Raw genomic sequence first — 24,121 nt, forward strand, 5'->3', positions numbered from 1 at the left:
TGCCCGCAACATGTCCTTCCTTGGTGGTCCGTGGAACCCGCACGACAGCACGCGACTGTCACAATCCCCAAAAATCATTCCCGGGCGCGGCCACCGCTGCTGCTCACTGCTCCCCTCACCTGATCAAGGGTGATGGGTCAAATGCAGAGAATAATTCCGCCACACCTAGTGTGTGCGTGACAATCATTGGCACTTTAACTTTAACATACAGATTTTAGAGAGCAGTGCAAAAAGAGGCAACATGAAAGTTAAAACACAGCAAAGAAGCAATCAGGAGAGACAAGGGAGAGGAAAAAGGAGCGAGACTTCCCTCATCAAAGGGTGAATAATTATGTCTCCATTAGTCTCATTATTCAGCAGTTAACTTCATTTTACACTTGTGACAGCCAAACATGTTGAAATTGTATGATAAACACGAGCCAGACGATTACATCCTGCAATAATAGTAAGGCATATTTCATCCATCCATACGGACCAGGCGTCTGATGTCCTGTGCAGCCAGAATGGTGAAAGATGAAGTTATTAAACAGCGAGTACAGACCCGACCGGGTGGTCCCGGGCCGCGGGAATGGAAGAGGTGTGCTCATTTCAGATAAGGTTTTTTTGGGGGTTTTTTTCCCAGGCACACGGTGCACGGTGAAGCCAAGGAATGAGAATGCATTAGAGAGAAAAAAATGCAAAAAAAACAAAAACCCGTCATCATCAACACAGCGCCCTTTATGCCAAGTTCACGCTGACGTGCATGATGGATGCCACCAATAAAACCGCTTCTTACTGAGAAAACTTGCATTGCTGAGCCCCCCTATTCATCATCCACTTTATATCACATATGAGTTGCAGAAGCAGAAACTTTGGTCCAATTTCATGGTTCAGTGATGTTATGGACAGTATCGTTCTCACAAGGGAAATAGAGCAAAAATGTATGTATCGAATTGACTGTGGGTATGTATAGGCCCGGATGCGCTATGAGCCGACTAAACAGGTGTCTGCTAAAATAATCACATTTTCTCCAAAAAAAAAAAAGCCTAAAACTGGGCTTAGGTGCTTAAAATAGGACTTAAAGAACAATAAATACATGTATAATTATGCATTCTTCTTAAAAAGTTATTGATTAGCCAACCATTCTGTCAGGTGCACCCCTGCTGTTGGTGGTTTATTTTGATAGTTAAAGGGGAAGCACACTTTTTTTGGATTGTTGCCAATCGTTCACAATCCTTATAAGAGACAAACAAAATAGAGATGTCCGATAATGGCTTTTTTGCCGATATCCGATATAACTCTTAATTACCGATACCGATATCAACCGATACCGATGTATACAGTCGTGGAATTAACCCATTATTATGCCTAATTTTGTTGTGATTCCCCGCTGGATGCATTAAACAATGTAACAAAGTTTTCCAAAATAAATCAACTCAAATTATGGGAAAAAAATGCCAACATGGCACTGCCATATTTATTATTGAAGTCACAAAGTGCATTTTTTTTTTTTAACATGCCTCAAAACAGCAGCTTGGAATTTGGGACATGCTCTCCCTGAGAGAGCATGAGGAGGTTGAGGTGGGAGGGGTTTTGGGGGTAGCGGGGGTGTATATTGCAGCGTCCCGGAAGAGTTAGTGCTGCAAGGGGTTACGGGTATTTGTTCTGTTGTGTTTATGTTGTGTTACGGTGCGGATGTTCTCCCAAAATGTGTTTGTCATTCTTGTTTGGTGTGGGTTCACAGTGTGGCGCATATTTGTAACAGTGTTAAAGTTGTTTATATGGCCACCCTCAGTGTGACCTGTATGGCTGTTGATCAAGTGTGCCTTGCATACACTTGTGAGTGTGTCAAAAGCCGTAGATATTATGTGACTGGGCGGGCACGCAAAGGCAGTGCTTTCAAGGTTTATTGGCGCTCTGTACTTCTCCCTACAATTCGTGTACACAGCTGCGTTTTAAAAAGTCATACATTTTACTTTTTGAAACCGATACCGATCATTTTGAAACCGATACCGATAATTTCTGATATTACATTTTAAAGCATTTATCGGCCGATAATATCGGCAGTCCGATATTATCGGAAAAAGACTAACTTTTTTTTTTTTTTTTTTTTTTCCCGCTTTCTAACATCTAAAAATCAGCTCGTTCTTGGTGGCTGACAACTGCACTTTTTTTTGGAATTTTGCCAATCGTTCACAATCATTTTAAAAGACATGACCACGGATGTTTTTTGTTTTCTTCAAACCATTCTAACTCGTAAATAAACGTAAATAAAAGTCCGCTTACAGCGGGAGGTCCTCTATTCCGCCCATAAAACCCAATAAAAAAACATCCAAACACGCCAATAATATTCCATTTACATTTCGTGACCTGAACATTAACCGAGTATTAGTGATATCGTTATTATAAGCGATAACGCAGACAAACTATTTATAGCGGCGCCGTGATTACAAGCTTGTTTGCTTATGTTGACACGATTGACTGATCAGCTACTTCCTCGTTTCCTTGCTTGTGAAACTTTATTCTAAATCAGAAATCACGACTCTCACCTGGATAGTAGAAGGATGAGGACGTATTCCGACAAGTTGGTACATTTTGAGAGCCAATTTAGACCCGGAAATGACAAAAACGACACAAAAAGACACTTGGTTCCACCCCCTTTTCTTCATTCTTCGTCTAAATGGGAAACATCTTAACAGCCTGCATCCTAATGACAGAAGACATTGTACAGTAAGTGATGTTTTATTATGTTTGTCGGCTCTCGTAAAGTCTGCAGTGATTAGTGCTCAGTGATGTTAAAAAAAAAAGTTTTCGAAATTATGCGACATGTATGCTCTAAGGGGGAAAATACGTACAGTAAATATTAAATGTTATTATAAATGTGCACATTGCTACATTAAATACATACTTACTTCATGTATATGTTGTTTGGATATTTACTATTTAGAATGCAAAAAAAAAATCTGTCTGTGGAGGGAGACGTGGCCAGCGCTGCCTGCAGGAGCAAAGGTCACCGCCTCTGTCCATGGTGCTGAGGACAGAGCACCATCAGACGGGGGCGTGGCAGTGCTGACGGCGAGACACAGCTGGCAGGTGGTTAGATTTCACAGGTGGTACGTGTTAATCTAATCATCTGTTGTCTTTAACAGTAAGCGGCCGGGAGCAGGAGGAGAGAGAGGATACGGACGTGACTGAAAAAACACGTTCTGCTGGAGAAGTGTATGTCAGTGGTACCGCTAGGAAGCGACTTCTACACTGTCTTTCATAATTATTACTACCAAAGAAAGTGCAGTTGAATGGATTATACTCATATTGCACTTTTCTACCTTCAAGGTACTCAAAGCACTTTGACACAATTTCCACATTCACCCATTCACACACACACATTCACACACTGAGCTGCCATGCAAGGCGCCAACCATGACCCATCAGGAGCAAGGGTGACGTGTCTTGCCCAAGGACACAACAGATGTGACTTTGATGGCGGAAGATGGGATCAAACCTGGAACCCCCAGGTTGCTGGCTCGGCCACTCTGCCAACCGAGCCACCGAGCCACACCATTCCCAATTAAAATTTGCTATTATGTCTCCATTTTAGCCGTAATTAAAGTATTTGGTCATTCAAAACCGTGCGATATCTCCAATACAATTAATGAAGAGACTTAACAACAACAAAATACCTAATACAAAAAATTAAAAAATATAAAACAACACCCCAAAAATTTAAAAATAATATATGTATTTATAATATTTGTTTAAATAACACATATTGATAATAAAAAAACTAAACATTTAAAGTATTTCAATAAGTGCTCACCCACACATTTTCTGCCTATCTTAGATGCAGTCAGGCGGAAGGCAGGATACACCCGGGACAAGTCACCCCCAAAAAGTTCTCAGTCATGTCAAATTAATCTGAGTATTGACCATTCCTGGTCAAATTAAGGGGTACCGCACTCAGAAAATTGCATGCCCCTATATTATATTTGTATGGGTAAGACCACTATCTTTCTGTCCTGAACTCTCCACCTGAGGTGCGGTACTGCATCAAAAAGCGACAGCAGTGTGTAAAGGATATCACCACAGGGGCTCAGGAACACTTCAGAAAAGCACTGTCAGTAACTACAGTTTGTCGCTACATTTGCAAGTGCAAGTTAAAACTCTACTATGCAAAGCCAAAGCCATTTATCAACAACACCCAGAAACGCCGCCGGCTTCGCTGGGCCCGAGCTCATCTAAGATGGACTGATGCAAAGTGTAAAAGTGTTCTGTGGTCTGACGAGTCCACATTTTTGGACTGTGGACGTTGTGTCCTCCGGAACAAAGAGGAAAAGAACCATCCGGATTGTTATTGTAATGTCTTTTGGATCATGTTTTGTTTAGTTTAGTTATTGGACTCTTTAGTTTCTGTTTACGCTCCATTGTTTTTGTTTCCATGACCACCCTGTCCTCATGTCACGCACCTGTCACTAATCATGTCACTGCTATTTAAGCCTGTCTGTTTCTGTTGATCGTCCTGGTGACATTATCCATACTACCTCTGCTACCCATGAGATTCCTGTTTACCATAGTTCCATGCCATAGTTTTCATGCTGTTTCACGCCACAGTAAGTGTTGTTTTCGTTTTCATATTCATAGTTTCTGCTTTTGTGCAAGTTTTTGTTTCATTAGCCAAGTTTGTTCTCCGCCATTGTGCGCGCCTTTTGTTTGCTTCCTTTTTGGTAGTCTGTTAGTGTTTAAAATAAAACATGTCCTTACCTTCACGACTTGCCCGCGCCAACTTTCCTTTGCATTCCGGGAAAACACAACACCCTAAGGTCCACGTATTGACAGTTATAGGCACAAAGCTGAAAAGCCAGCATCTGTGATGGTATGAGGGTGTATTAGTGTATTAGTGGCCAAGGCATGGCAGTGTTTCCCACACATTAATTTATTTGTGGCGGCCCGCCACGAAAGAATTACATCCGCCACAAATAATTTAAAAAAAATAAAAAATACAACATTTTTTTTATTTTTTATTTTATTCCTGTCCAGCTTCTCAGGCAAATCATATAGTTGATGTAGATGCCCATATAGGCTGTTCAGATTTACTTTACGAAAGAGAAGTGTAGGATACTTCTCTTGTTGCCTTATTTGTATTTGACCACTACTGTTTTCTGTCTATTTGTTACTGACTGTGGCAGGACACCTCTGCCTCTGTTTCACTTTATGTTGCTGGTAAATAATATGGTTGTAGTAGTAGGCTAAAGTTAAATTATTTAGTATGCACTAATTAAAGGGGCAGAGCTTTAAGAGACATTTTAGCTTTTATATTTTATAAGATATATTTTTTGTAAGAACCACAATTAATAAAAATATATTAGTGAATAACTTATTGTTTAAATCTGTATATAAATATGTACATAAAGTGTTGTAATTATATTATAAAATGGATGGATGGATGGACGTTTAAAACAAAACTGTTATTATTAATTAGTAAGTATACATTTTTTGAGCCTTTTTTAGAGAAAATCATATCATTGTAGTAAATTATGCAAATTACTCGATGATGTCATGGTGACCACGCCCCCACCGCCACAGGTATCTTGGCAGTTTATGGGAAACACTGCATGGGCTGAAAGGTACATACAGGCACACTATCTTTCTGTCCTCAACTCTCCACTTGAGCTGCACTAAAAAAAAAACTTGTTTATAAAAAAAAGAACAAACAACTTCCTTCCTGGTTCGCCCCAGCAATTCCTTCCCCTGGTGGATTTTGGTGCATTAGTGGAATGAAAAGTGCAGTGCACCTGTCAGATTAAAGGATTGAATTCTATTATTTGTTGACTGTAACTGTTAAATCTAATCCGCTTGTCTTCCCCCGTGAAATAGATTGAATTGGAGCACGAACGCATCGGAAGTGACAGCGGCCCGTTATCCCCATTCTTGCTCTTATAGGGTGTGCACGGGAATACATATTAAATATTTACAGTGTTCGCTCTGCAGCTTGTGCATTGTGCATTGCGAGAGTGGGGGGGGTACGTCTCCGGCGTGTTTACGGAAGGAGGAGGCTGAAAAGGAGGAGGAGGAGGAGAGCTCCTCTTTCATGTGGCGCAGGCTTTGATTATTGCTTTCCAGTGTTTGGATTAATATTCAGCATGCCGCTCTCAGAGGACCGTGCGAGTCAACATCAATTTGTGTAATCGGAATACCTATGACGCCGCCGCTGAGTGCGTGTAATTCCCAGGGACGCGAGCGCTCGTTTTCCAGTTCAGACTGCGCGGCACGAGTTGATTGCACATTGTATTCGATTACACCGAGCGTGCTGCGCCTCTCTCCACGCTCAAGGGGAGAACTCCCAATAAAAGGGTGCGTTCCATCTGCCTGGATAGGGAGGATATAGAGTCATCAAAGTCCCTACCTCCGTCTCAACACCGTGACACAAACGGATTGCCGTTGCTACGGCAGCAAACTGCCATCTAAGTGCTTTCCATTGGCAGGCCACCCCCCCCACTGGGAGGCTTCTTTTACACGATGCTTCTCCTGTCATCCTCATCATCACGAGAGACACCATCACCTTCACCACTAGTGGTTTCTCGCACACACACACACACAGATCGTGCACATGCAAATGTGAGCCCGCACGCACAAAGTCGACCACCGCCGCCGGGTGCACTGATCACAGCGGACGCAACATTGAGGACGTGTGTTGCATTGCAGCTTTGATGATAAATGAAGGCCAAAATCAGAAGCGGGACATCTTTGTACTCAACAGATATGATGCCGTATTTCCATGACTATACCAATACAATATAAAACATGCATAAAAAAAAAAATGCCTGTAAGGGCCGTAAGTCTTGAACTATACAAAGTATTTCAATGGTTGGAATCTGTGCTTTTGCATGTTATACTAGTTACTATGGTAATCGAATTAGTTGTGCCGTTAAAGGCCTACTGAAAGCCACTACTACCGACCACGCAGTCTGATAGTTTATATACCAATGATGAAATCTTAAAGGCCTACTGAAATGAATTTTTTTTATATTTAAACGGGAATAGCAGATCCATTCTATGTGTCATACTTGATCATTTCGCGATATTGCCATATTTTCGCTGAAAGGATTTAGTAGAGAAAATCGACGATAAAGTTCGCAACTTTTGCTCGCTGATTTAAAAAAAAAAGCCTTGCCTGTACCGGAAGTAGCGTGACGTCACAGGAGCTAGTATTCCTCACAATTCCCCGTTGTTTACAATGGAGGCGAGAGAGATTCGGAGCGACAAAGCGACGATTACCCCATTGATTTGAGCGAGGATGAAAGATTCGTAGATGAGGAACGTTACAGTGAAGGACTAGAGAGGCAGTGCAGGACGTATCTTTTTTCGCTCTGACCGTAACTTAGGTACAAGCTGGCTCATTGGATTCCACACTCTCCTTTTTTTTATTGTGGATCACGGATTTGTATTTTAAACCACCTCGGATACTATATGAGAGTTGAGCACGCGAAATGGACATTTAAAGTGACTTTTATCTCCACGACAATACATCGGTGACACACTTAGCTACTGAGCTAGCGTGATAGCATCGTTCTCAAATGAAGATAGAAACAAAAGAAACAAACCCCTGACTGGAAGGATAGACAGAAGATCAACAATACTATTAAACCATGTACATGTAACTACACGGTTAAAAATTCTCAGCCTGGTAAGGCTTAACAATGCTGTTGCTAACGACGCTAAGGCTAATTTAGCAACTTAGCAACCGGACCTCACAGAACTATGATAAAAACATTAGCGCTCCACCTACGCGAGCCAGCCCTCATCTTCCCATCAACAGCCGTGCTCACCTGCGTTCCAGCGATCGACGGCGCGACGAAGGACTTCATCCGTGGGTTTGGCGGCAAGCATCGGCTAGGCGTAGTAAGTAGTCCTTGTTGTGTTGCTGTAAGTATTGTACTTAGCCGCTAATACACCGATCCCACCTACAACGTTCTTCTTTGCAGCCTCCATTGTTCATTAAACAAATTGCAAAAGATTCACCAACATAGATGTCCAGAATACTGTGGAATTTTGTCGAAGAAAACAAGAGGTTTTTGTATCGGGTCCGATGGGGTCCAACCACTTCCGTGGATTTTGTGACGTCACGCGCATAAATCATATCCAAAGGAGTTTTTCAACCGGAAGTGTGGCGGGAATTTTAAAACTGCACTTTATAAGTTAACCCGGCCGTATTGGCATGTGTTGCAATGTTAAGATTTCATCATTGATATATAAACTATCAGACTGCGTGGTCGCTAGTAGTGGCTTTCAGTAGGCCTTTAACATTGCAACACATGCCAATACGGCCGGGTTAACTTATAAAGTGCAATTTTAAATTTCCCGGGGAACTTCCGGTTCAAAACGCCTTTGGAGGATGACGTATGCGCGTGACGTCGCGAGGTCCACGGAAGTGTTTGGACCCTATTGGACACAATACACAGAGCTCTGTTTTCTTCGACAAAATTCCACAGTATTCTGGACATCTGTGTTGGTGAATCTTTTGCAATTTGTTTAATGAACAATGGAGGCTGCAAAGAAGAACGTTGTAGGTGGGATCGGTGTATTAGCGGCTGGCTGTAGCAACACAACAAGGAGGACTTTGTTGGATAGCAGACGCTAGCGCCGGCGACCTCACCTTGACTTCCTACATCTCCGGGCCGCCGACCGCATCGTCGATCGCTGGAACGCAGGTGAGCACGGGTGTTGATGAGCAGATGAGGGCTGGCTGGCGTAGGTGGAGCGCTAACGTTTTTATCATAGCTCTGACGAGGTCCCGTTGCTAAGTTAGCGTCGTTAGCAACAGCATTGCCAGGCTTCGACAGGCGGCACAGCATTAACCGTGTATTTACATGTCCAGTGTTTGGTTCGGTGTCTCCTGATAGTAGTATTGTTGATCTTCCGTCTATCCTTCCGGTCAGGGATTTATTTATTTTGTTTCTATCTGCATTTGAGACAGATGCTATCATGTTAGCTCATGCTAAAGAGCTTTGTCTATGTATTGTCGTGGAGATAAAAGTCACTGTGAATGCCCATTTCGCCTTCTCGACTCTCATTTTCAAGAGGATATAGTATCCGAGGTGGTTTAAAATACAAATCCGTGATCCACAATAGAAAAAGGAGAGAGTGTGGATTCCAATGAGCCAGCTTGTACCTAAGTTACGGTCAGAGCGAAAAAAGATATCTCTTGAACTGCATTCTAGTCCGTCACTCTAACGTTCCTCATCCACGAATCTTTCATCCTCGCTCAAATTAATGGGGTAATCGTCGCTTTCTCGCTCCGAATATCTCTCGCTCCATTGTAAACAACGGGGAATTGTGAGCAGCACTACCGCTCGTGACGTCGCGCTACTTCCGGTAGGGGCAAGGTTTTTTTTTATCAGCGAGCAAAAGTTGCGAACTTTATCGTCGATGTTCTCTACTAAATCCTTTTAGCAAAAATATGGCAATATCACGAAATGATCAAGTATGACACATAGAATGGATCTGCTATTCCCGTTTAAATAAAAAAAATTCATTTCAGTAGGCCTTTAAGCTTTCCAATCTGGCCCGCCGGACATTCCCAAATAATGTTTTGAGATCTTTAAGATGGAAACTGTAGCTGCCATTATGATGTGATATTTTGTTAGAATAATTATGTGTATATTACCACCAGAGGTGGGTAGTAACACGCTACATTTACTCCGTTGCATCTTCTTGAGTAACTTTCGGGATAAATTGTACTTCTAAGAGTAGTTTTAATGCAACATATTTTTACTTTTACTTGAGTATATTTATAGAGAAGAAACGCTACTTTTACTCCGCTCCATTTATCTACATTCAGCTCGCTACTCGCTACTGATTTTTATCGATCTGTTAATGCACGCTTTGTTTGTTTTGGTTTGTCAGACAGACCTTCAAAGTAGGATCTATCGCATGCCTGCGTTTCACCAGTCAAATGCAGTCACTGGTGACGTTTGACTCCGTTTCACCAATCAAACAGAGCCAGGCGGTCACGTGATTAACTGCACATACAGTTTCAGCGGCAAACAACAAGAAGCTTTAGCTTACATGAACTCAACGTCAAATTTGAGGAAGCACATCGCGGTAAGAAACGTTAGTAGATATTTTGGCTGTCACCGTAGGCTGATGTTAGCTTCCCTGCTATGAATCACTGTCAAATGTACATCGTGTGGGGACATTTATTAACGCACTGCAGCCTCATAGACACACACACACACACACACACACACACACACACACACACACACACACACACACACACACACACACACACACACACACACACACACTCATACATGCATAGAAACACCAATCAGAAGTGCACAGTGTGTTCCCAGGTGCAGCCCACACCTATCAGTTTATGGTTTGCGTAAAGGCTAACTTGTTATTTTCCTTTGTAATCTCTGCCTACTGAGCCTATGGTGCTGTTAAGTTATTGTGGCTCAATTTGCCTTAATTTCTTTTATGTTAATGTATTATTATTTAATGTATATTATTGTTTTAGTTGCTTAAGAGATATTCCTCGCTCTGAATTTGCTCATTGCTATTTTTATGTTTTTGTGCATTATTTGTTGCCGTCATCATTAAACGAACAGGTTACTCATCAGTTACTCAGTACTTCAGTAGTTTTTTCACAAATTACTTTTTACTTTTACTCAAGTAAATATTTGGGTGACTACTCCTTACTTTTACTTGAGTAATAAATCTCTAAAGTAACAGTACTCTTACACGAGTACAATTTATGGCTACTCCACCCACCTCTGATTATCACAAAACCTTATGCTTAAGGGCCGTTGCTATAGTTATTATCAATTGTGCTGAAATTTTATTTTTCTTTGTCTGTGCAAAGCTGGCAATCCAAAAGATTGCAAGCCAGTCTGGTATCAGTGTCTGTGTCCAGGAACGGCCTGCTGACTGCCAAGGCCGAACACCGCCGTGACGCAGACAAAGCAGAGACAGGGCGATATCATATCAAATAGTCAAAAAACCAAACAGGTTCCATTAATAAGTACAGCTGTGTCTAATATATACTGCTTTTTATTTTAGTTAGGTGCCGAAAGAGGCAACCAATATGATTGCAGTTCCACACAAACATTTTGGAGCCAATCTTCCTAATAGTCCTTTTTATTTTAAAGAATGTTGAAATGATGATATTGATTTTCCCATCGCATTTCTGCACGCTAATGTAACCCGCCTGGTTCAGTCACTGCTTTATGTTCCGCCCGGGTCGTCATCACCTACGTTCACATTAGAGGTGGGAATCTTTGGCCACCTCGCGATTCAATTACGATTCAGGAGCGATTATTGATGCATTTTTAATTTGTTTATATAGATGCAGTTTTACATTACTTTTCGTTTCACTAAATAAGCGTTTATCACTTGCAACTTTTAAAAAACAGTGCATTTGTTAAAGAAACAGCTAATTTTATGGAAATGTGTGCAAAACTGGAACATAAGTGCTCCAAAACAAAGGAGCCGCATGCAGTAAGCCAATTCTTTAAAAATGTATTCACAAAAAAATAAATCGATTATTGATTATTTACCTTACTAATCAATTTTGTAATCGTCCATGTCCGAATTGCGATACATGTAAAAATCCATTATTTATCCCAACTGCTGGTTCAGAAAAGGACTAACCCCTTATTTGGGTTATTTTAAATGAACACTTTGAGTTAATTTTTTCTACCCAACTTTCGGGTTGAATGATTAACCAAAACGTTGAGTTATGATAACTCAAATGTTGTGTTATTCCCAAACAAACTATTGGGTTGAATTATTTAACCCAAAAATTGAGTTATGCTAACCCAATGTTGGTTTATTCTAGGGCTGCAACTAACGATTAATTTGATAATCGATTAATATGTCGATTATTACTTCGATTAATCGATTAATAATCGGATAAAATAGACAAACTACATTTCTATCCTTTCCAGTATTTTATTGAAAAAAAACAGCATACTGGCACCATACTTATTTTGATTATTGTTTCTCAGCTGTTTGTACATGTTGCAGTTTATAAATAAAGGTTTATTTACAAAAAAAAAAAAAATTAAAAACCTCTGCGCATGCGCAAAGCATGGATCCAACGAATCGATGACTAAATTAATCGGCAACTATTTTTATAATCGTTTTAATCGATTTAATCGATTAGTTGTTGCAGCCCTAGTTTATTCATAACCCAACTAAGGTGTTTAATTTATTTAACACACAAGTTGAGTTATGCTTACTACAATGTTGGGTTATTCCATACGTATGATGGAGGTGGCACAAAATACTGTCAGCTAGAGTGAAATCAAACCCAGTACCTTCCATTCCAAGTGCACAGTCTTAACCACTGGGCTATACTGGGTCTTGTGAAAAACAGATTTGCTTCCATACACAAATGTAATCGAGTATATCTTGCTCAGTATAATATGATGGAGGTGGAATAAAATACTGTCAACCAGACTGGGATTCAAACCTAGCACCCTTTAATCTGACTCAACAGTCTTAACCACTGGGATATCCTGGGTCTAGTGAAAAACAGATTTTGTTCCACACACAAATGTAATCAAGTACATCTTGCTCAGTAAAGTATGACGGAGGTGGAACAAAATACTGTCAACCAGAGTGGGGTTTAAACCCAGTACCTTTCAGTCCAAGGCAACAGTCTTAACCACAGAGCTATCCTGGGTCTTGTGAAGGAGGACTTTGTTCCATACACAAATGTAATCGAGGACTCCTGGCTCAGTAAAGTATAATGGAGGTGGAACAAAATACTATCAACAGGACTGGGATTCAACAGTCTTAACCACTGAGCTATTCTGAGTCTTGTGGAGGGAGAGTGTGTCAGAGAGTGAGTGAGTGTAGTTCCTGAGCTGGGTGGTAATAGTAGTAGAAAGTTCATATTTGAGGGTGTTGACCACTGAGCTTTCCTGGGTTAATGATTAAAATAGGTTGATTGTAATTGGATAATAAAAAAGACATAAACAATAATCAAATGTTAGCTAATGAGATAGGCTCCAGCACCCCCCGCAACCCTGAAAGGGACAAGCGGTAGGAAATGGATGGACATTCAAAATCATGTTTGGAATCACCAATGAAACCCTAACTATTATTAGTTTCTGGCGTTTTGTTTCATTTCCTGTCCAGCGCTACTATTCGAGTTTCTGCAATAATATTAACATTGGATTAGATCAGAGATTTTGTTTTTGCCATCACTTTGCTTCTCTGTCCCCGATTAGCAATCAGGACACACCTGTCCCTGGTTGCCAAAAAAGAAGCTTTAAATATCTGTGATTTGTACCTCCATGCAGCATAGTGACCGTTCAGCCTTTCCGTGCATTTCCCCGCTGCACTATTTTGTTACTAAATACATATTAACTGCACTTTTGTCTGCCATCTCTGCATCAACACCGCAAAACCGAAACGTAACCAGTTCCTGCGCAGCCTCGACATATATCATTGTACTTACGTGAAAGCGTCACGCTCCCATTTCCAGTCTTATAATGATACCGACATGCGGGACCCGCCCCTGGATCAATTAAAACACAATCAACTCGACTCATACGGAACCTAATCCAACGAGCGCTTATCGTCTAAATCCTATTCCGGAGGCGAGGGAGAGGGGTCGTTTCTCATCATCCCCCCCACCCCCCCATCATCAATGCATCAAAAGAAAACAGAGCCCTGCGGGCGTTGTTGATCAATCCCAGCAGCCCTGTTTTTGAGCCTAAGGGGGTGATGGTGGTTTGAATACGCACATCAATCCATGTCCACCCCGCGGCTCCTAGCTCGCTTAATTCTCTTGTTTGCTTTTCTCTCCCAGGACACTTCCGCGGGAAGCTCACATTAGATGGAGACGCTCTAAACGGGGCTGTGTTAATTGGCGAAATGAAGATATAGAGTAGGAAAAACAGGTAGAAAATTACTAGGGATGTCCGATAATGGCGATATCCGATATTGTCCAACTCTTAATTACAGATACCGATATCAACCAGTACTGATATAAACCGATACCGATATATATAGTCGTGGAATTAACACATATGCCTAATTTGGACAACCAGGTATGGTGAAGATAAGGTCCTTTTTTTAAATAAATAAATGGGTTATACTTTTTATACTTTCAAAAAAAAATAAATAAATAAATAAATAAGATGAATAAATTAAAAACATTTTCTTGAATAAAAAAGAAAGTAAAACAATATAAAAACAGTTACATAGAAACTAGTAATTAATGAAAATGAGTAAAATTAACTGTTAAAGGTTAGTACTAATAGTGGAGCAGCAGCACGCACAATCATGTGTGCTTACGGACTGTATCCCTTGCAGACTGTATTGATATAGGCGAAATGAAGATATAGAGTAGGAAAAACAGGTAGAAAATTACTAGGGATGTCCGATAATGGCGATGTCCGATATTCCGATATTGTCCAACTCTTAATTACCGATACCGATATCAACCAGTACTGATATAAACCGATACCGATATATATAGTCGTGGAATTAACACATTATTATGCCTAATTTGGACAACCAGGTATGGTGAAGATAAGGTCCTTTTTTAAAATAAATAAATGGGTTATACTTTTTATACTTTTTATACTTTAAAAAAAAATTTAAAAAATAAAAATAAGATAAATAAATTAAAAACATTTTCTTGAATAAAAAAGAAAGTAAAACAATATAAAAACAGTTACATAGAAACTAGTAATTAATGAAAATGAGTAAAATTAACTGTTAAAGGTTAGTGCTATGAGTGGACCAGCAGCACGCACACTCATGTGTGCTTACGGACTGTATCCCTTGCAGACTGTATTGATATAGGCGAAATGAAGATATAGAGTAGGAAAAACAGGTAGAAAATTACTAGGGATGTCCGATAATGGCGATATCCGATATTCCGATATTGTCCAACTCTTAATTACCGATACCGATATCAACCAGTACTGATATAAACCGATACCGATATATATAGTCGTGGAATTAACACATTATTATGCCTAATTTGGACAACCAGGTATGGTGAAGATAAGGTCCTTTTTTTAAATAAATAAATGGGTTATACTTTTTATACTTTCAAAAAAAAAAAAAAAATAAATAAATAAGATGAATAAATTAAAAACATTTTCTTGAATAAAAAAGAAAGTAAAACAATATAAAAACAGTTACATAGAAACTAGTAATTAATGAAAATGAGTAAAATTAACTGTTAAAGGTTAGTACTAATAGTGGAGCAGCAGCACGCACAATCATGTGTGCTTACGGACTGTATCCCTTGCAGACTGTATTGATATAGGCGAAATGAAGATATAGAGTAGGAAAAACAGGTAGAAAATTACTAGGGATGTCCGATAATGGCGATGTCCGATATTCCGATATTGTCCAACTCTTAATTACCGATACCGATATCAACCAGTACTGATATAAACCGATACCGATATATATAGTCGTGGAATTAACACATTATTATGCCTAATTTGGACAACCAGGTATGGTGAAGATAAGGTCCTTTTTTAAAATAAATAAATGGGTTATACTTTTTATACTTTTTATACTTTAAAAAAAAATTTAAAAAATAAAAATAAGATAAATAAATTAAAAACATTTTCTTGAATAAAAAAGAAAGTAAAACAATATAAAAACAGTTACATAGAAACTAGTAATTAATGAAAATGAGTAAAATTAACTGTTAAAGGTTAGTGCTATGAGTGGACCAGCAGCACGCACACTCATGTGTGCTTACGGACTGTATCCCTTGCAGACTGTATTGATATAGGCGAAATGAAGATATAGAGTAGGAAAAACAGGTAGAAAATTACTAGGGATGTCCGATAATGGCGATATCCGATATTCCGATATTGTCCAACTCTTAATTACCGATACCGATATCAACCAGTACTGATATAAACCGATACCGATATATATAGTCGTGGAATTAACACATTATTATGCCTAATTTGGACAACCAGGTATGTCCTTTTTTTAAATAAATAAATGGGTTATACTTTTTATACTTAAAAATAAATAAATAAATAAATAAGATAAATAAATTAAAAACATTTTCTTGAATAAAAAAGAAAGTAAAACAATATAAAAACAGTTACATAGAAACTAGTAATTAATGAAAATGAGTAAAATTAACCGTTAAAGGTTAGTACTAATAGTGGACCAGCAGCACGCACAATCATGTGTGCTTACGGACTGTATCCCTTGCAGACTGTATTGATATAGGCGAAATGAAGATATAGAGTAGGAAAAACAGGTAGAAAATTACTAGGGATGTCCGATAATGGCGATATCCGATATTCCGATATTGTCCAACTCTTAATTACCGATACCGATATCAACCAGTACTGATATAAACCGATACCGATATATACAGTCGTGGAATTAACACATTATTATGCCTAATTTGGACAACCAGGTATGGTGAAGATAAGGTCCTTTTTTTAAATAAATAAATGGGTTATACTTTTTATACTTTAAAAAAAATAAATAAATAAATAAGATAAATAAATTAAAAACATTTTCTTGAATAAAAAAGAAAGTAAAACAATATAAAAACAGTTACATAGAAACTAGTAATTAATGAAAATGAGTAAAATTAACTGTTAAAGGTTAGTACTATTAGTGGACCAGCAGCACGCACAATCATGTGTGCTTACGGACTGTATCCCTTGCAGACTGTATTGATATAGGCGAAATGAAGATATAGAGTAGGAAAAACAGGTAGAAAATTACTAGGGATGTCCGATAATGGCGATATCCGATATTCCGATATTGTCCAACTCTTAATTACCGATACCGATATCAACCAGTACTGATATAAACCGATACCGATATATATAGTCGTGGAATTAACACATTATTATGCCTAATTTGGACAACCAGGTATGGTGAAGATAAGGTCCTTTTTTAAAATAAATAAATGGGTTATACTTTTTATACTTTTTATACTTTAAAAAAAATTAAAAAAAATAAAAATAAGATAAATAAATTAAAAACATTTTCTTGAATAAAAAGAAAGTAAAACAATAGAAAAACAGTTACATAGAAACTAGTAATTAATGAAAATGAGTAAAATTAACTGTTAAAGGTTAGTGCTATTAGTGGACCAGCAGCACGCACAATCATGTGTGCTTACGGACTGTATCCCTTGCAGACTGTATTGATATAGGCGAAAAGAAGATATAGAGTAGGAAAAACAGGTAGAAAATTACTAGGGATGTCCGATAATGGCGATATCCGATATTCCGATATTGTCCAACTCTTAATTACCGATACCGATATCAACCAGTACTGATATAAACCGATACCGATATATATAGTCGTGGAATGAACACATTATTATGCCTAATTTGGACAACCAGGTATGGTGAAGATAAGGTCCTTTTTTTAAATAAATAAATGGGTTATACTTTTTATACTTAAAAAAAAATAATAATAATAAATAAATAAGATAAATAAATTAAAAACATTTTCTTGAATAAAAAAGAAAGTAAAACAATATAAAAACAGTTACATAGAAACTAGTAATTAATGAAAATGAGTCAAATTAACTGTTAAAGGTTAGTGCTATTAGTGGACCAGCAGCACCCACAATCATGTGTGCTTACGGACTGTATCCCTTGCAGACTGTATTGATATAGGCGAAATGAAGATATAGAGTAGGAAAAACAGGTAGAAAATTACTAGTGATGTCCGATAATGGCGATGTCCGATATTCCGATATTGTCCAACTCTTAATTACCGATACCGATATCAACCAGTACTGATATAAACCGATACCGATATATATAGTCGTGGAATTAACACATTATTATGCCTAATTTGGACAACCAGGTATGGTGAAGATAAGGTCCTTTTTTAAAATAAATAAATGGGTTATACTTTTTATACTTAAAAAAAATAAAATAAAAAAAATAAATAAGATAAATAAATTAAAAACATTTTCTTGAATAAAAAAGAAAGTAAAACAATATAAAAACAGTTACATAAAAACTAGTAATTAATGAAAATGAGTAAAATTAACTGTTACAGGTTAGTGCTATTAGTGGACCAGCAGCACGCGCAATCATGTGTGCTTACGGACTGTATCCCTTGCAGACTGTATTGATATAGGCGAAATGAAGATATAGAGTAGGAAAAACAGGTAGAAAATTACTAGGGATGTCCGATAATGGCGATATCCGATATTCCGATATTGTCCAACTCTTAATTACCGATACCGATATCAACCAGTACTGATATAAACCGATACCGATATATATAGTCGTGGAATTAACACATTATTATGCCTAATTTGGACAACCAGGTATGGTGAAGATAAGGTCCTTTTTTAAAATAAATAAATGGGTTATACTTTTTATACTTTAAAAAAAATAAATAAATAAATAAATAAGATAAATAAATTAAAAACATTTTCTTGAATAAAAAAGAAAGTAAAACAATATAAAAACAGTTACATAGAAACTAGTAATTAATGAAAATGAGTAAAATTAACTGTTAAAGGTTAGTACTATTAGTGGACCAGCAGCACGCACAATCATGTGTGCTTACGGACTGTATCCCTTGCAGACTGTATTGATATATATTGATATATAATGTAGGAACCAGAATATTAATAACAGAAAGAAACAACCCTTTTGTGTGAATGAGTGTGAATGAGTGTGAATGGGGGAGGGAGTTTTTTTGGGTTGGTGCACTAATTGTAAGTGTATCTTGTGTTTTTTATGTTGTTTTAATTTTTAAAAAAAGAGGAAAAAAAAGGATACCGATAATTTAAAAAAAAACATACCGATAATTTCCGATATTGCATTTTAAAGCAGGCCGATATTATCGGACACCTCTAAAAATTACCTTTTTTTTTTTCTTTCCCCATACATAAATGTTATGAAATATACAATAAACAACCAATTTAATTTTTTAATATCTCCACCTTAAATATGCTTATATTAGATAGGGGTTGTTTTTAATATCCTCCCATAGTTATCATTGCACTCCATGCTGTTTTTCAGGTAAACAAGTTAGTCAAGTTAATTAATCAAGTGTGCATATTTTATTTATTTATTTTGGTGCATTAGCGCACTTACGTCTCTGAAGCGGTTCCAGTGCTTGATCTTGCGGCTGTACTGGGAAATGGTGGACAGCCACTGCTCGTCCTCCATGAAATTGCCCGTCTTCTCCGCCTCCTTGACGCTCCTCACGTCGGCCTGCAGGCTGGAGCCGAGCTCCGCCAGCATCATCATCACCGCCGCCACCACCAGCACTAGTAGCGGGGCGGAGAGGCGCACCATATCCGCCATGTGGAGCACGCTGAGGCGGGCCGGAGATCGAGAAGGACAACGTCGTCGCGCTGCACGCCGTACGTACGTCCTCTTTCGCGGGAGGAAGATGAGGGCGATGAAGATGCTGGAGGCGGGGAATGGAGGGAGAAAAAAAAAAAAAAGGTGATTAGCTTCCAGGATGCTCGTCTCCTTCTGCAGGGGAGGGATGGAGGAGGGGTGTAGCCTATATTCCAGCCTATATATGTCAATCCTCGACCAAGTACTCCAAAGTCGTATTTACCTTTTTTTTTTTTTTTTAGGTGCGCGGGAAGCGGTCACATGACTTCACCGCGACTCCACCCCAGATGTGTCTGTTCGCAAAAAAAAACAAAACAAAAAAAAAACGTCAACAAAATTAATTTTATTTGAAAACAAAACAAGAGTCAAAATCCTTCACGTAGGGCTGGGCCAGGGGGTCGGCAACCCGCTGCTCTTTAGCGCCGCCCTAGTGGCTCTCTGGAGCTTTTTCAAAAATGTATGAAAAATGGAAAAAGATGAGGGGGGAAAAAATATATTTTTTGGTTTTAATATGGTTTCTGTATGACAAACATGACACAAACCTCCCTAATTGTTATAAATCACACTGTTTATATTAAACATGCTTCACTGATTCGAGTATTTGGCGAGCGCCGTTTTGTCCTACTAATTTTGGCGGTCCTTGAACTCACCTTAGTTTGTTTACACGTATACATTTCTCCGACTTTCTAGGACGTGTTTTATGCCACTTCTTTTTCTGTCTCATTTTGTCCACCAAACTTTTAACGTTGTGCGTGAATGCACAAAGGTGAGTTTTGTTGATGTTATTGACTTGTGTGGAGTGCTAATCAGACATATTTGGTCACTGCATGACTGCAAGCTAATCGATGCTAACATGCTATTTAGGCTAGCTATATGTACATATTGCATCATTATGCCTCATTTGTAGCTATATTTGAGCTCATTTAGTTTACTTTAAGTCATCTCAATTCAATGTATATCTCATGACACACTATCTGTATGTAATATGGCTTTAAATTTGTTGCGGCTCCAGAGAGATTTGTTTTTGTATTTTTGGTCCAATATGGCTCTTTCAACATTTTGGGTTGCCGACCCCTGGGCTGGGCGATACATGGCTTTTTATTCATATCTCGATATGAATAAAATACACGATATGTATCTCAATATTTTTAGGCCATGTCACGATACACGGTATTAGGGATGATGTTTGATAAGAAATTATCGAGTTCGAGCCCATTATCGAATAGTCTTATCGAACCGATCGACATACTTGCCAACCTTGAGACCTCCAATATCGGGAGGTGGGGGGGGCGTGGTCGGGGGGGTCGTGTTTGGGGCGGGGGCGTGGTTGGGGCGTGGCTAAGGGCGTGGTTAAGAGGAGAGTATATTTACAGCTAGAATTCACCAAATCAAGTATTTCATATATATATATATATATATATATATATATATATATATATATATATATATATATATATATATATGAAATACTTGACTTTGACAGTGAATTCTAGCTACCGTATTTCCTTGAATAGCAGCAGGGGCGCTAATTAATTTAAAACCTCCTGTCACTCCGGCGCTTACCAGAAGCCTGCGGGATGGCCAAGCATGCGCTAATTATTTTAAAACCTCTTCTCACTCCGGCGCTTACCTTATCATGAAAAGCACATTTAATAAAAAAAAAACGTTATTATTGTCTTACCTTTAGGTATAAATGAGTCCATGCCAGCTCCTTTTGAAGAAAAGCATCGATATAGAAGACTTCCTTATCTTTCTTCAGTTTTAAAAGTCTCTCTGTCTCGATGTAAATCTTCCTTTTAAGTATTACCTCCTGCTTCGATTGAAAGTCCAGTTTAGAAAACTGTTTTATTTTAGATATGTAATCCTCCATGGTAAAAACAATGGCTGCGCACTCTTGCTGCATGTTGTCTTCTTCTGCAGCACCGGTTTTCTGCAGTACCAGCAGTCGCAAGAAGGATCACTAGCGCCCTCTACCACCAGGAGGCGGGAGTCATTTAATGACTCATATTTGACCCGGCGGAAGTGCCAAGCATGCGCTAATTATTTTGCGAAACGAGTTTGACCCGGCTGTAGTTCAAGGCATGCGAATACCATATTCCCGGCGCCAATTCAAGGAAATACGGTATATATATTTTTTATTTTATTATACATATAAATAAAAGACATACTTGAATTTCAGTGTTCTGCAGGCTATCCAGTAGATGGCAGTATTGTCCTGTTTAAGAGTGTCACAACATTGCTGTTTACGGCAGACGAACTGCTTTACGGTAGACTAAACGTGACTGCTGTTGTTGTGTGTTGTTACCGCGCTGGGAGGACGTTAATGAGACTGCCTAACAATAAACCCACATAAGAAACCAAGAACTCTCTCTCCTTGTTGTGCACTCTACTCTCTAAAAGCCGTAGATGTTATGACATCATTGGGCAGGCAAGCTGTTTATATTGTGGGAAAGCGGACGTGAGAACGGCTGTCCCCACTCAGGTCCGCATTGAGCTGGAGGGGGCGTGGCCTCCAGCTCCGGCTGAATACCGGGAGTTTGTCGGGAGAAAATTTCTGCCGGGAGGTTATCGGGAGAGGCGCTGAATACCGGGAGTCTCCCAGTAAAAACGAGAGGGTTGGCAAGTATGGTATATGGAAAAAAAAACACAATATTTGGTTTAACAAAAGCTCACTTTTATTTTATAAGAAAAAAATAAAATAAAATAAAATAAATATTGACTGTTGTTACCCAAAGTATATTAAGTGGGATTTTTCAAACAAATATATACAGTATCACAAAAACAACCTGTCTCTGTGATCACTATAGGTGTATACATAATAATATAGTGTTAAATAAAGTAAGTCTCTTGGGCACAAAACTGAAAATAATACAGCTCTCCAAAAAGTGCACTTCTGCTGCTATTGGAACATCCTTCTGGGGTCCATCAGTGTGGCCTCCTCCAGGAATGACTGCACGTCCTTGTCCTGGAGGGAAAATGAGGGACAGACACAGCATAGAATTAGGGGGGAAATTAGCTGAATGTGAAGACTAGGGTGTCTGTTATTAAGTCTTTGGCATTAGTATGTGGAATTAAATGATGGAATGGATTAAGTAATGAAGTTAAACATTGTACTGATATGATCCACTTTAAGAGGTTGTTCAAATTAATAGTGCTTACAAAGTACAAAGAAGAATTATGAGAAATACTTTCAACCTTATTGAAAATAAGATATTCTTCATCTCAGTATATTAATAATGACTGAATTAATTAATTACATATTACAAAACTGTTGTATATACTAATTCACAATGTTATTTTATTACTACATTATATTAGAAATGGTAACAGCGGAGGATGAATGTACTACTTATATATCTTGTAAAAAATTGCGTTTTAAATTAAACCGATCCAGAAGGTACCTCGTTATTGTGCAATTCTAAGATATTGAAAGAATACAATATAGCGCCGCCAATGGCTGGCTGGCAACTAATCGCTAGCTAGTAGCTGGCACCGCTAATCGCGAGCTTGCAAATTGAGCACTAATAGCTCGCTATCTTAAATGCTAAGAGAAACAAAGATTAGACAAACATTTTTGCAGCCAATTCCTAAAAACACTAGAGTTCTCCTGTTGTATAGAGCAGTAATTCTCAAACGGTGGTACGCACGCTCCTCTAGTGGTACGCCAAATAATGACTTCATTAAACAACCAAACACAGTGTTACTGTTCAAACTGTGTGTAATGTTACAAATAATAAATATACTTGTTAAATAAGACCTCTGCCTTGTTTTTAATGAATATCCAGGCCTACTACGCTACTGTATTTTAATGTTGTCCGACCGGACCGAACTCTCTAATGACTAAAGTTCCTTGGGTGAATAATGTAAACTCACTACACCAGTATGTTTTAGTGCTTTCATGGCGGGTTTACTGACAGATATAAGTAAGAACTTTACACTACTTTATATTAGAAATGGCAACAGCGGAGGATGAATGTCACATAACAAGAAGATAGAGAAAAAGAAGAAGCTTATCGACTACCAATTACAATGGCAAATGCGCGCACATTTTCAGGACTTATGCAGATCCCAAATACACATCAGCAGGTACCACAAGGTAAGAAAAGTTCCTTTTGCATAATATTGCGAAACAAAACGCCAGATAATATGTCTCACTTTATACACACACCATAATAATACTCGTATGTTGAAGCACAGTACAATCCATCAAGCGGTGAGGCTTCATAGCTTACCAAAGTCGTACTAAAACATTTTGATAGCTTTTTGAGCGCCGTGGGTAATGTTCTATATTTTCAATGGAACACATAACATTTTGGATGTTGTTTACTTGAGTCATATTGCAGTTTACACTTATCTCTTATGTATGACTGCCATCTACGGGTCACACTTATCATTACACCATGTACCAAATAAAATAGCTTCGAGGTCGGTAAGCGCAACCAGAATTATTCCCTACATTAGGCGCACTGGGTTATAAGGTGCACTGTCGAGTTTTGAGGGGGGAAAAAGGATTTTAAGTGTGCCTTATATTCCATAAAAATACGGTAACCGGTTTGCATTGAAGCACGGACATGCGCATACAAATGTGTCTGTAAAACACCATTTCAAAAAAACTTTCTTTGTCACACTTTGGCCCAAAATAGAACAAGCACGTTCTGACAATATACATATTATAAATAATCTTCTTGACAAAACACTTCAAGTTCGTTAAAGACTCTAAAGGGAAAAAAGTTGTCGCAGTTTATTTATAAATCCATTAAACTTTAAACACTTCCTGTTCAGCATTCTCACGTTGGCAG

General features: G+C 38.6%; 2 protein-coding genes across 2 annotated transcripts in view; both read right to left on the reverse strand.

Moving 5' to 3' along the window:
- Positions 1-19,445, reverse strand: part of spock2 (SPARC (osteonectin), cwcv and kazal like domains proteoglycan 2) — a 103,907-nt gene extending 84,462 nt beyond the window's left edge. The window contains exon 1 of the mRNA XM_062058032.1: positions 19,071-19,445. Within this exon, the coding sequence (XP_061914016.1) occupies positions 19,071-19,283 (213 nt within the window). The 5' untranslated portion in view covers positions 19,284-19,445. The remainder of the gene's footprint in view (positions 1-19,070) is intronic.
- Positions 1-24,121, reverse strand: part of cuedc2 (CUE domain containing 2) — a 466,641-nt gene that overhangs the window by 207,751 nt on the left and 234,769 nt on the right. The window lies entirely within an intron of this gene.

Source organism: Entelurus aequoreus, linkage group LG09 (assembly GCF_033978785.1).
Source record: "Entelurus aequoreus isolate RoL-2023_Sb linkage group LG09, RoL_Eaeq_v1.1, whole genome shotgun sequence".
NCBI lineage: Eukaryota > Metazoa > Chordata > Actinopteri > Syngnathiformes > Syngnathidae > Entelurus > Entelurus aequoreus.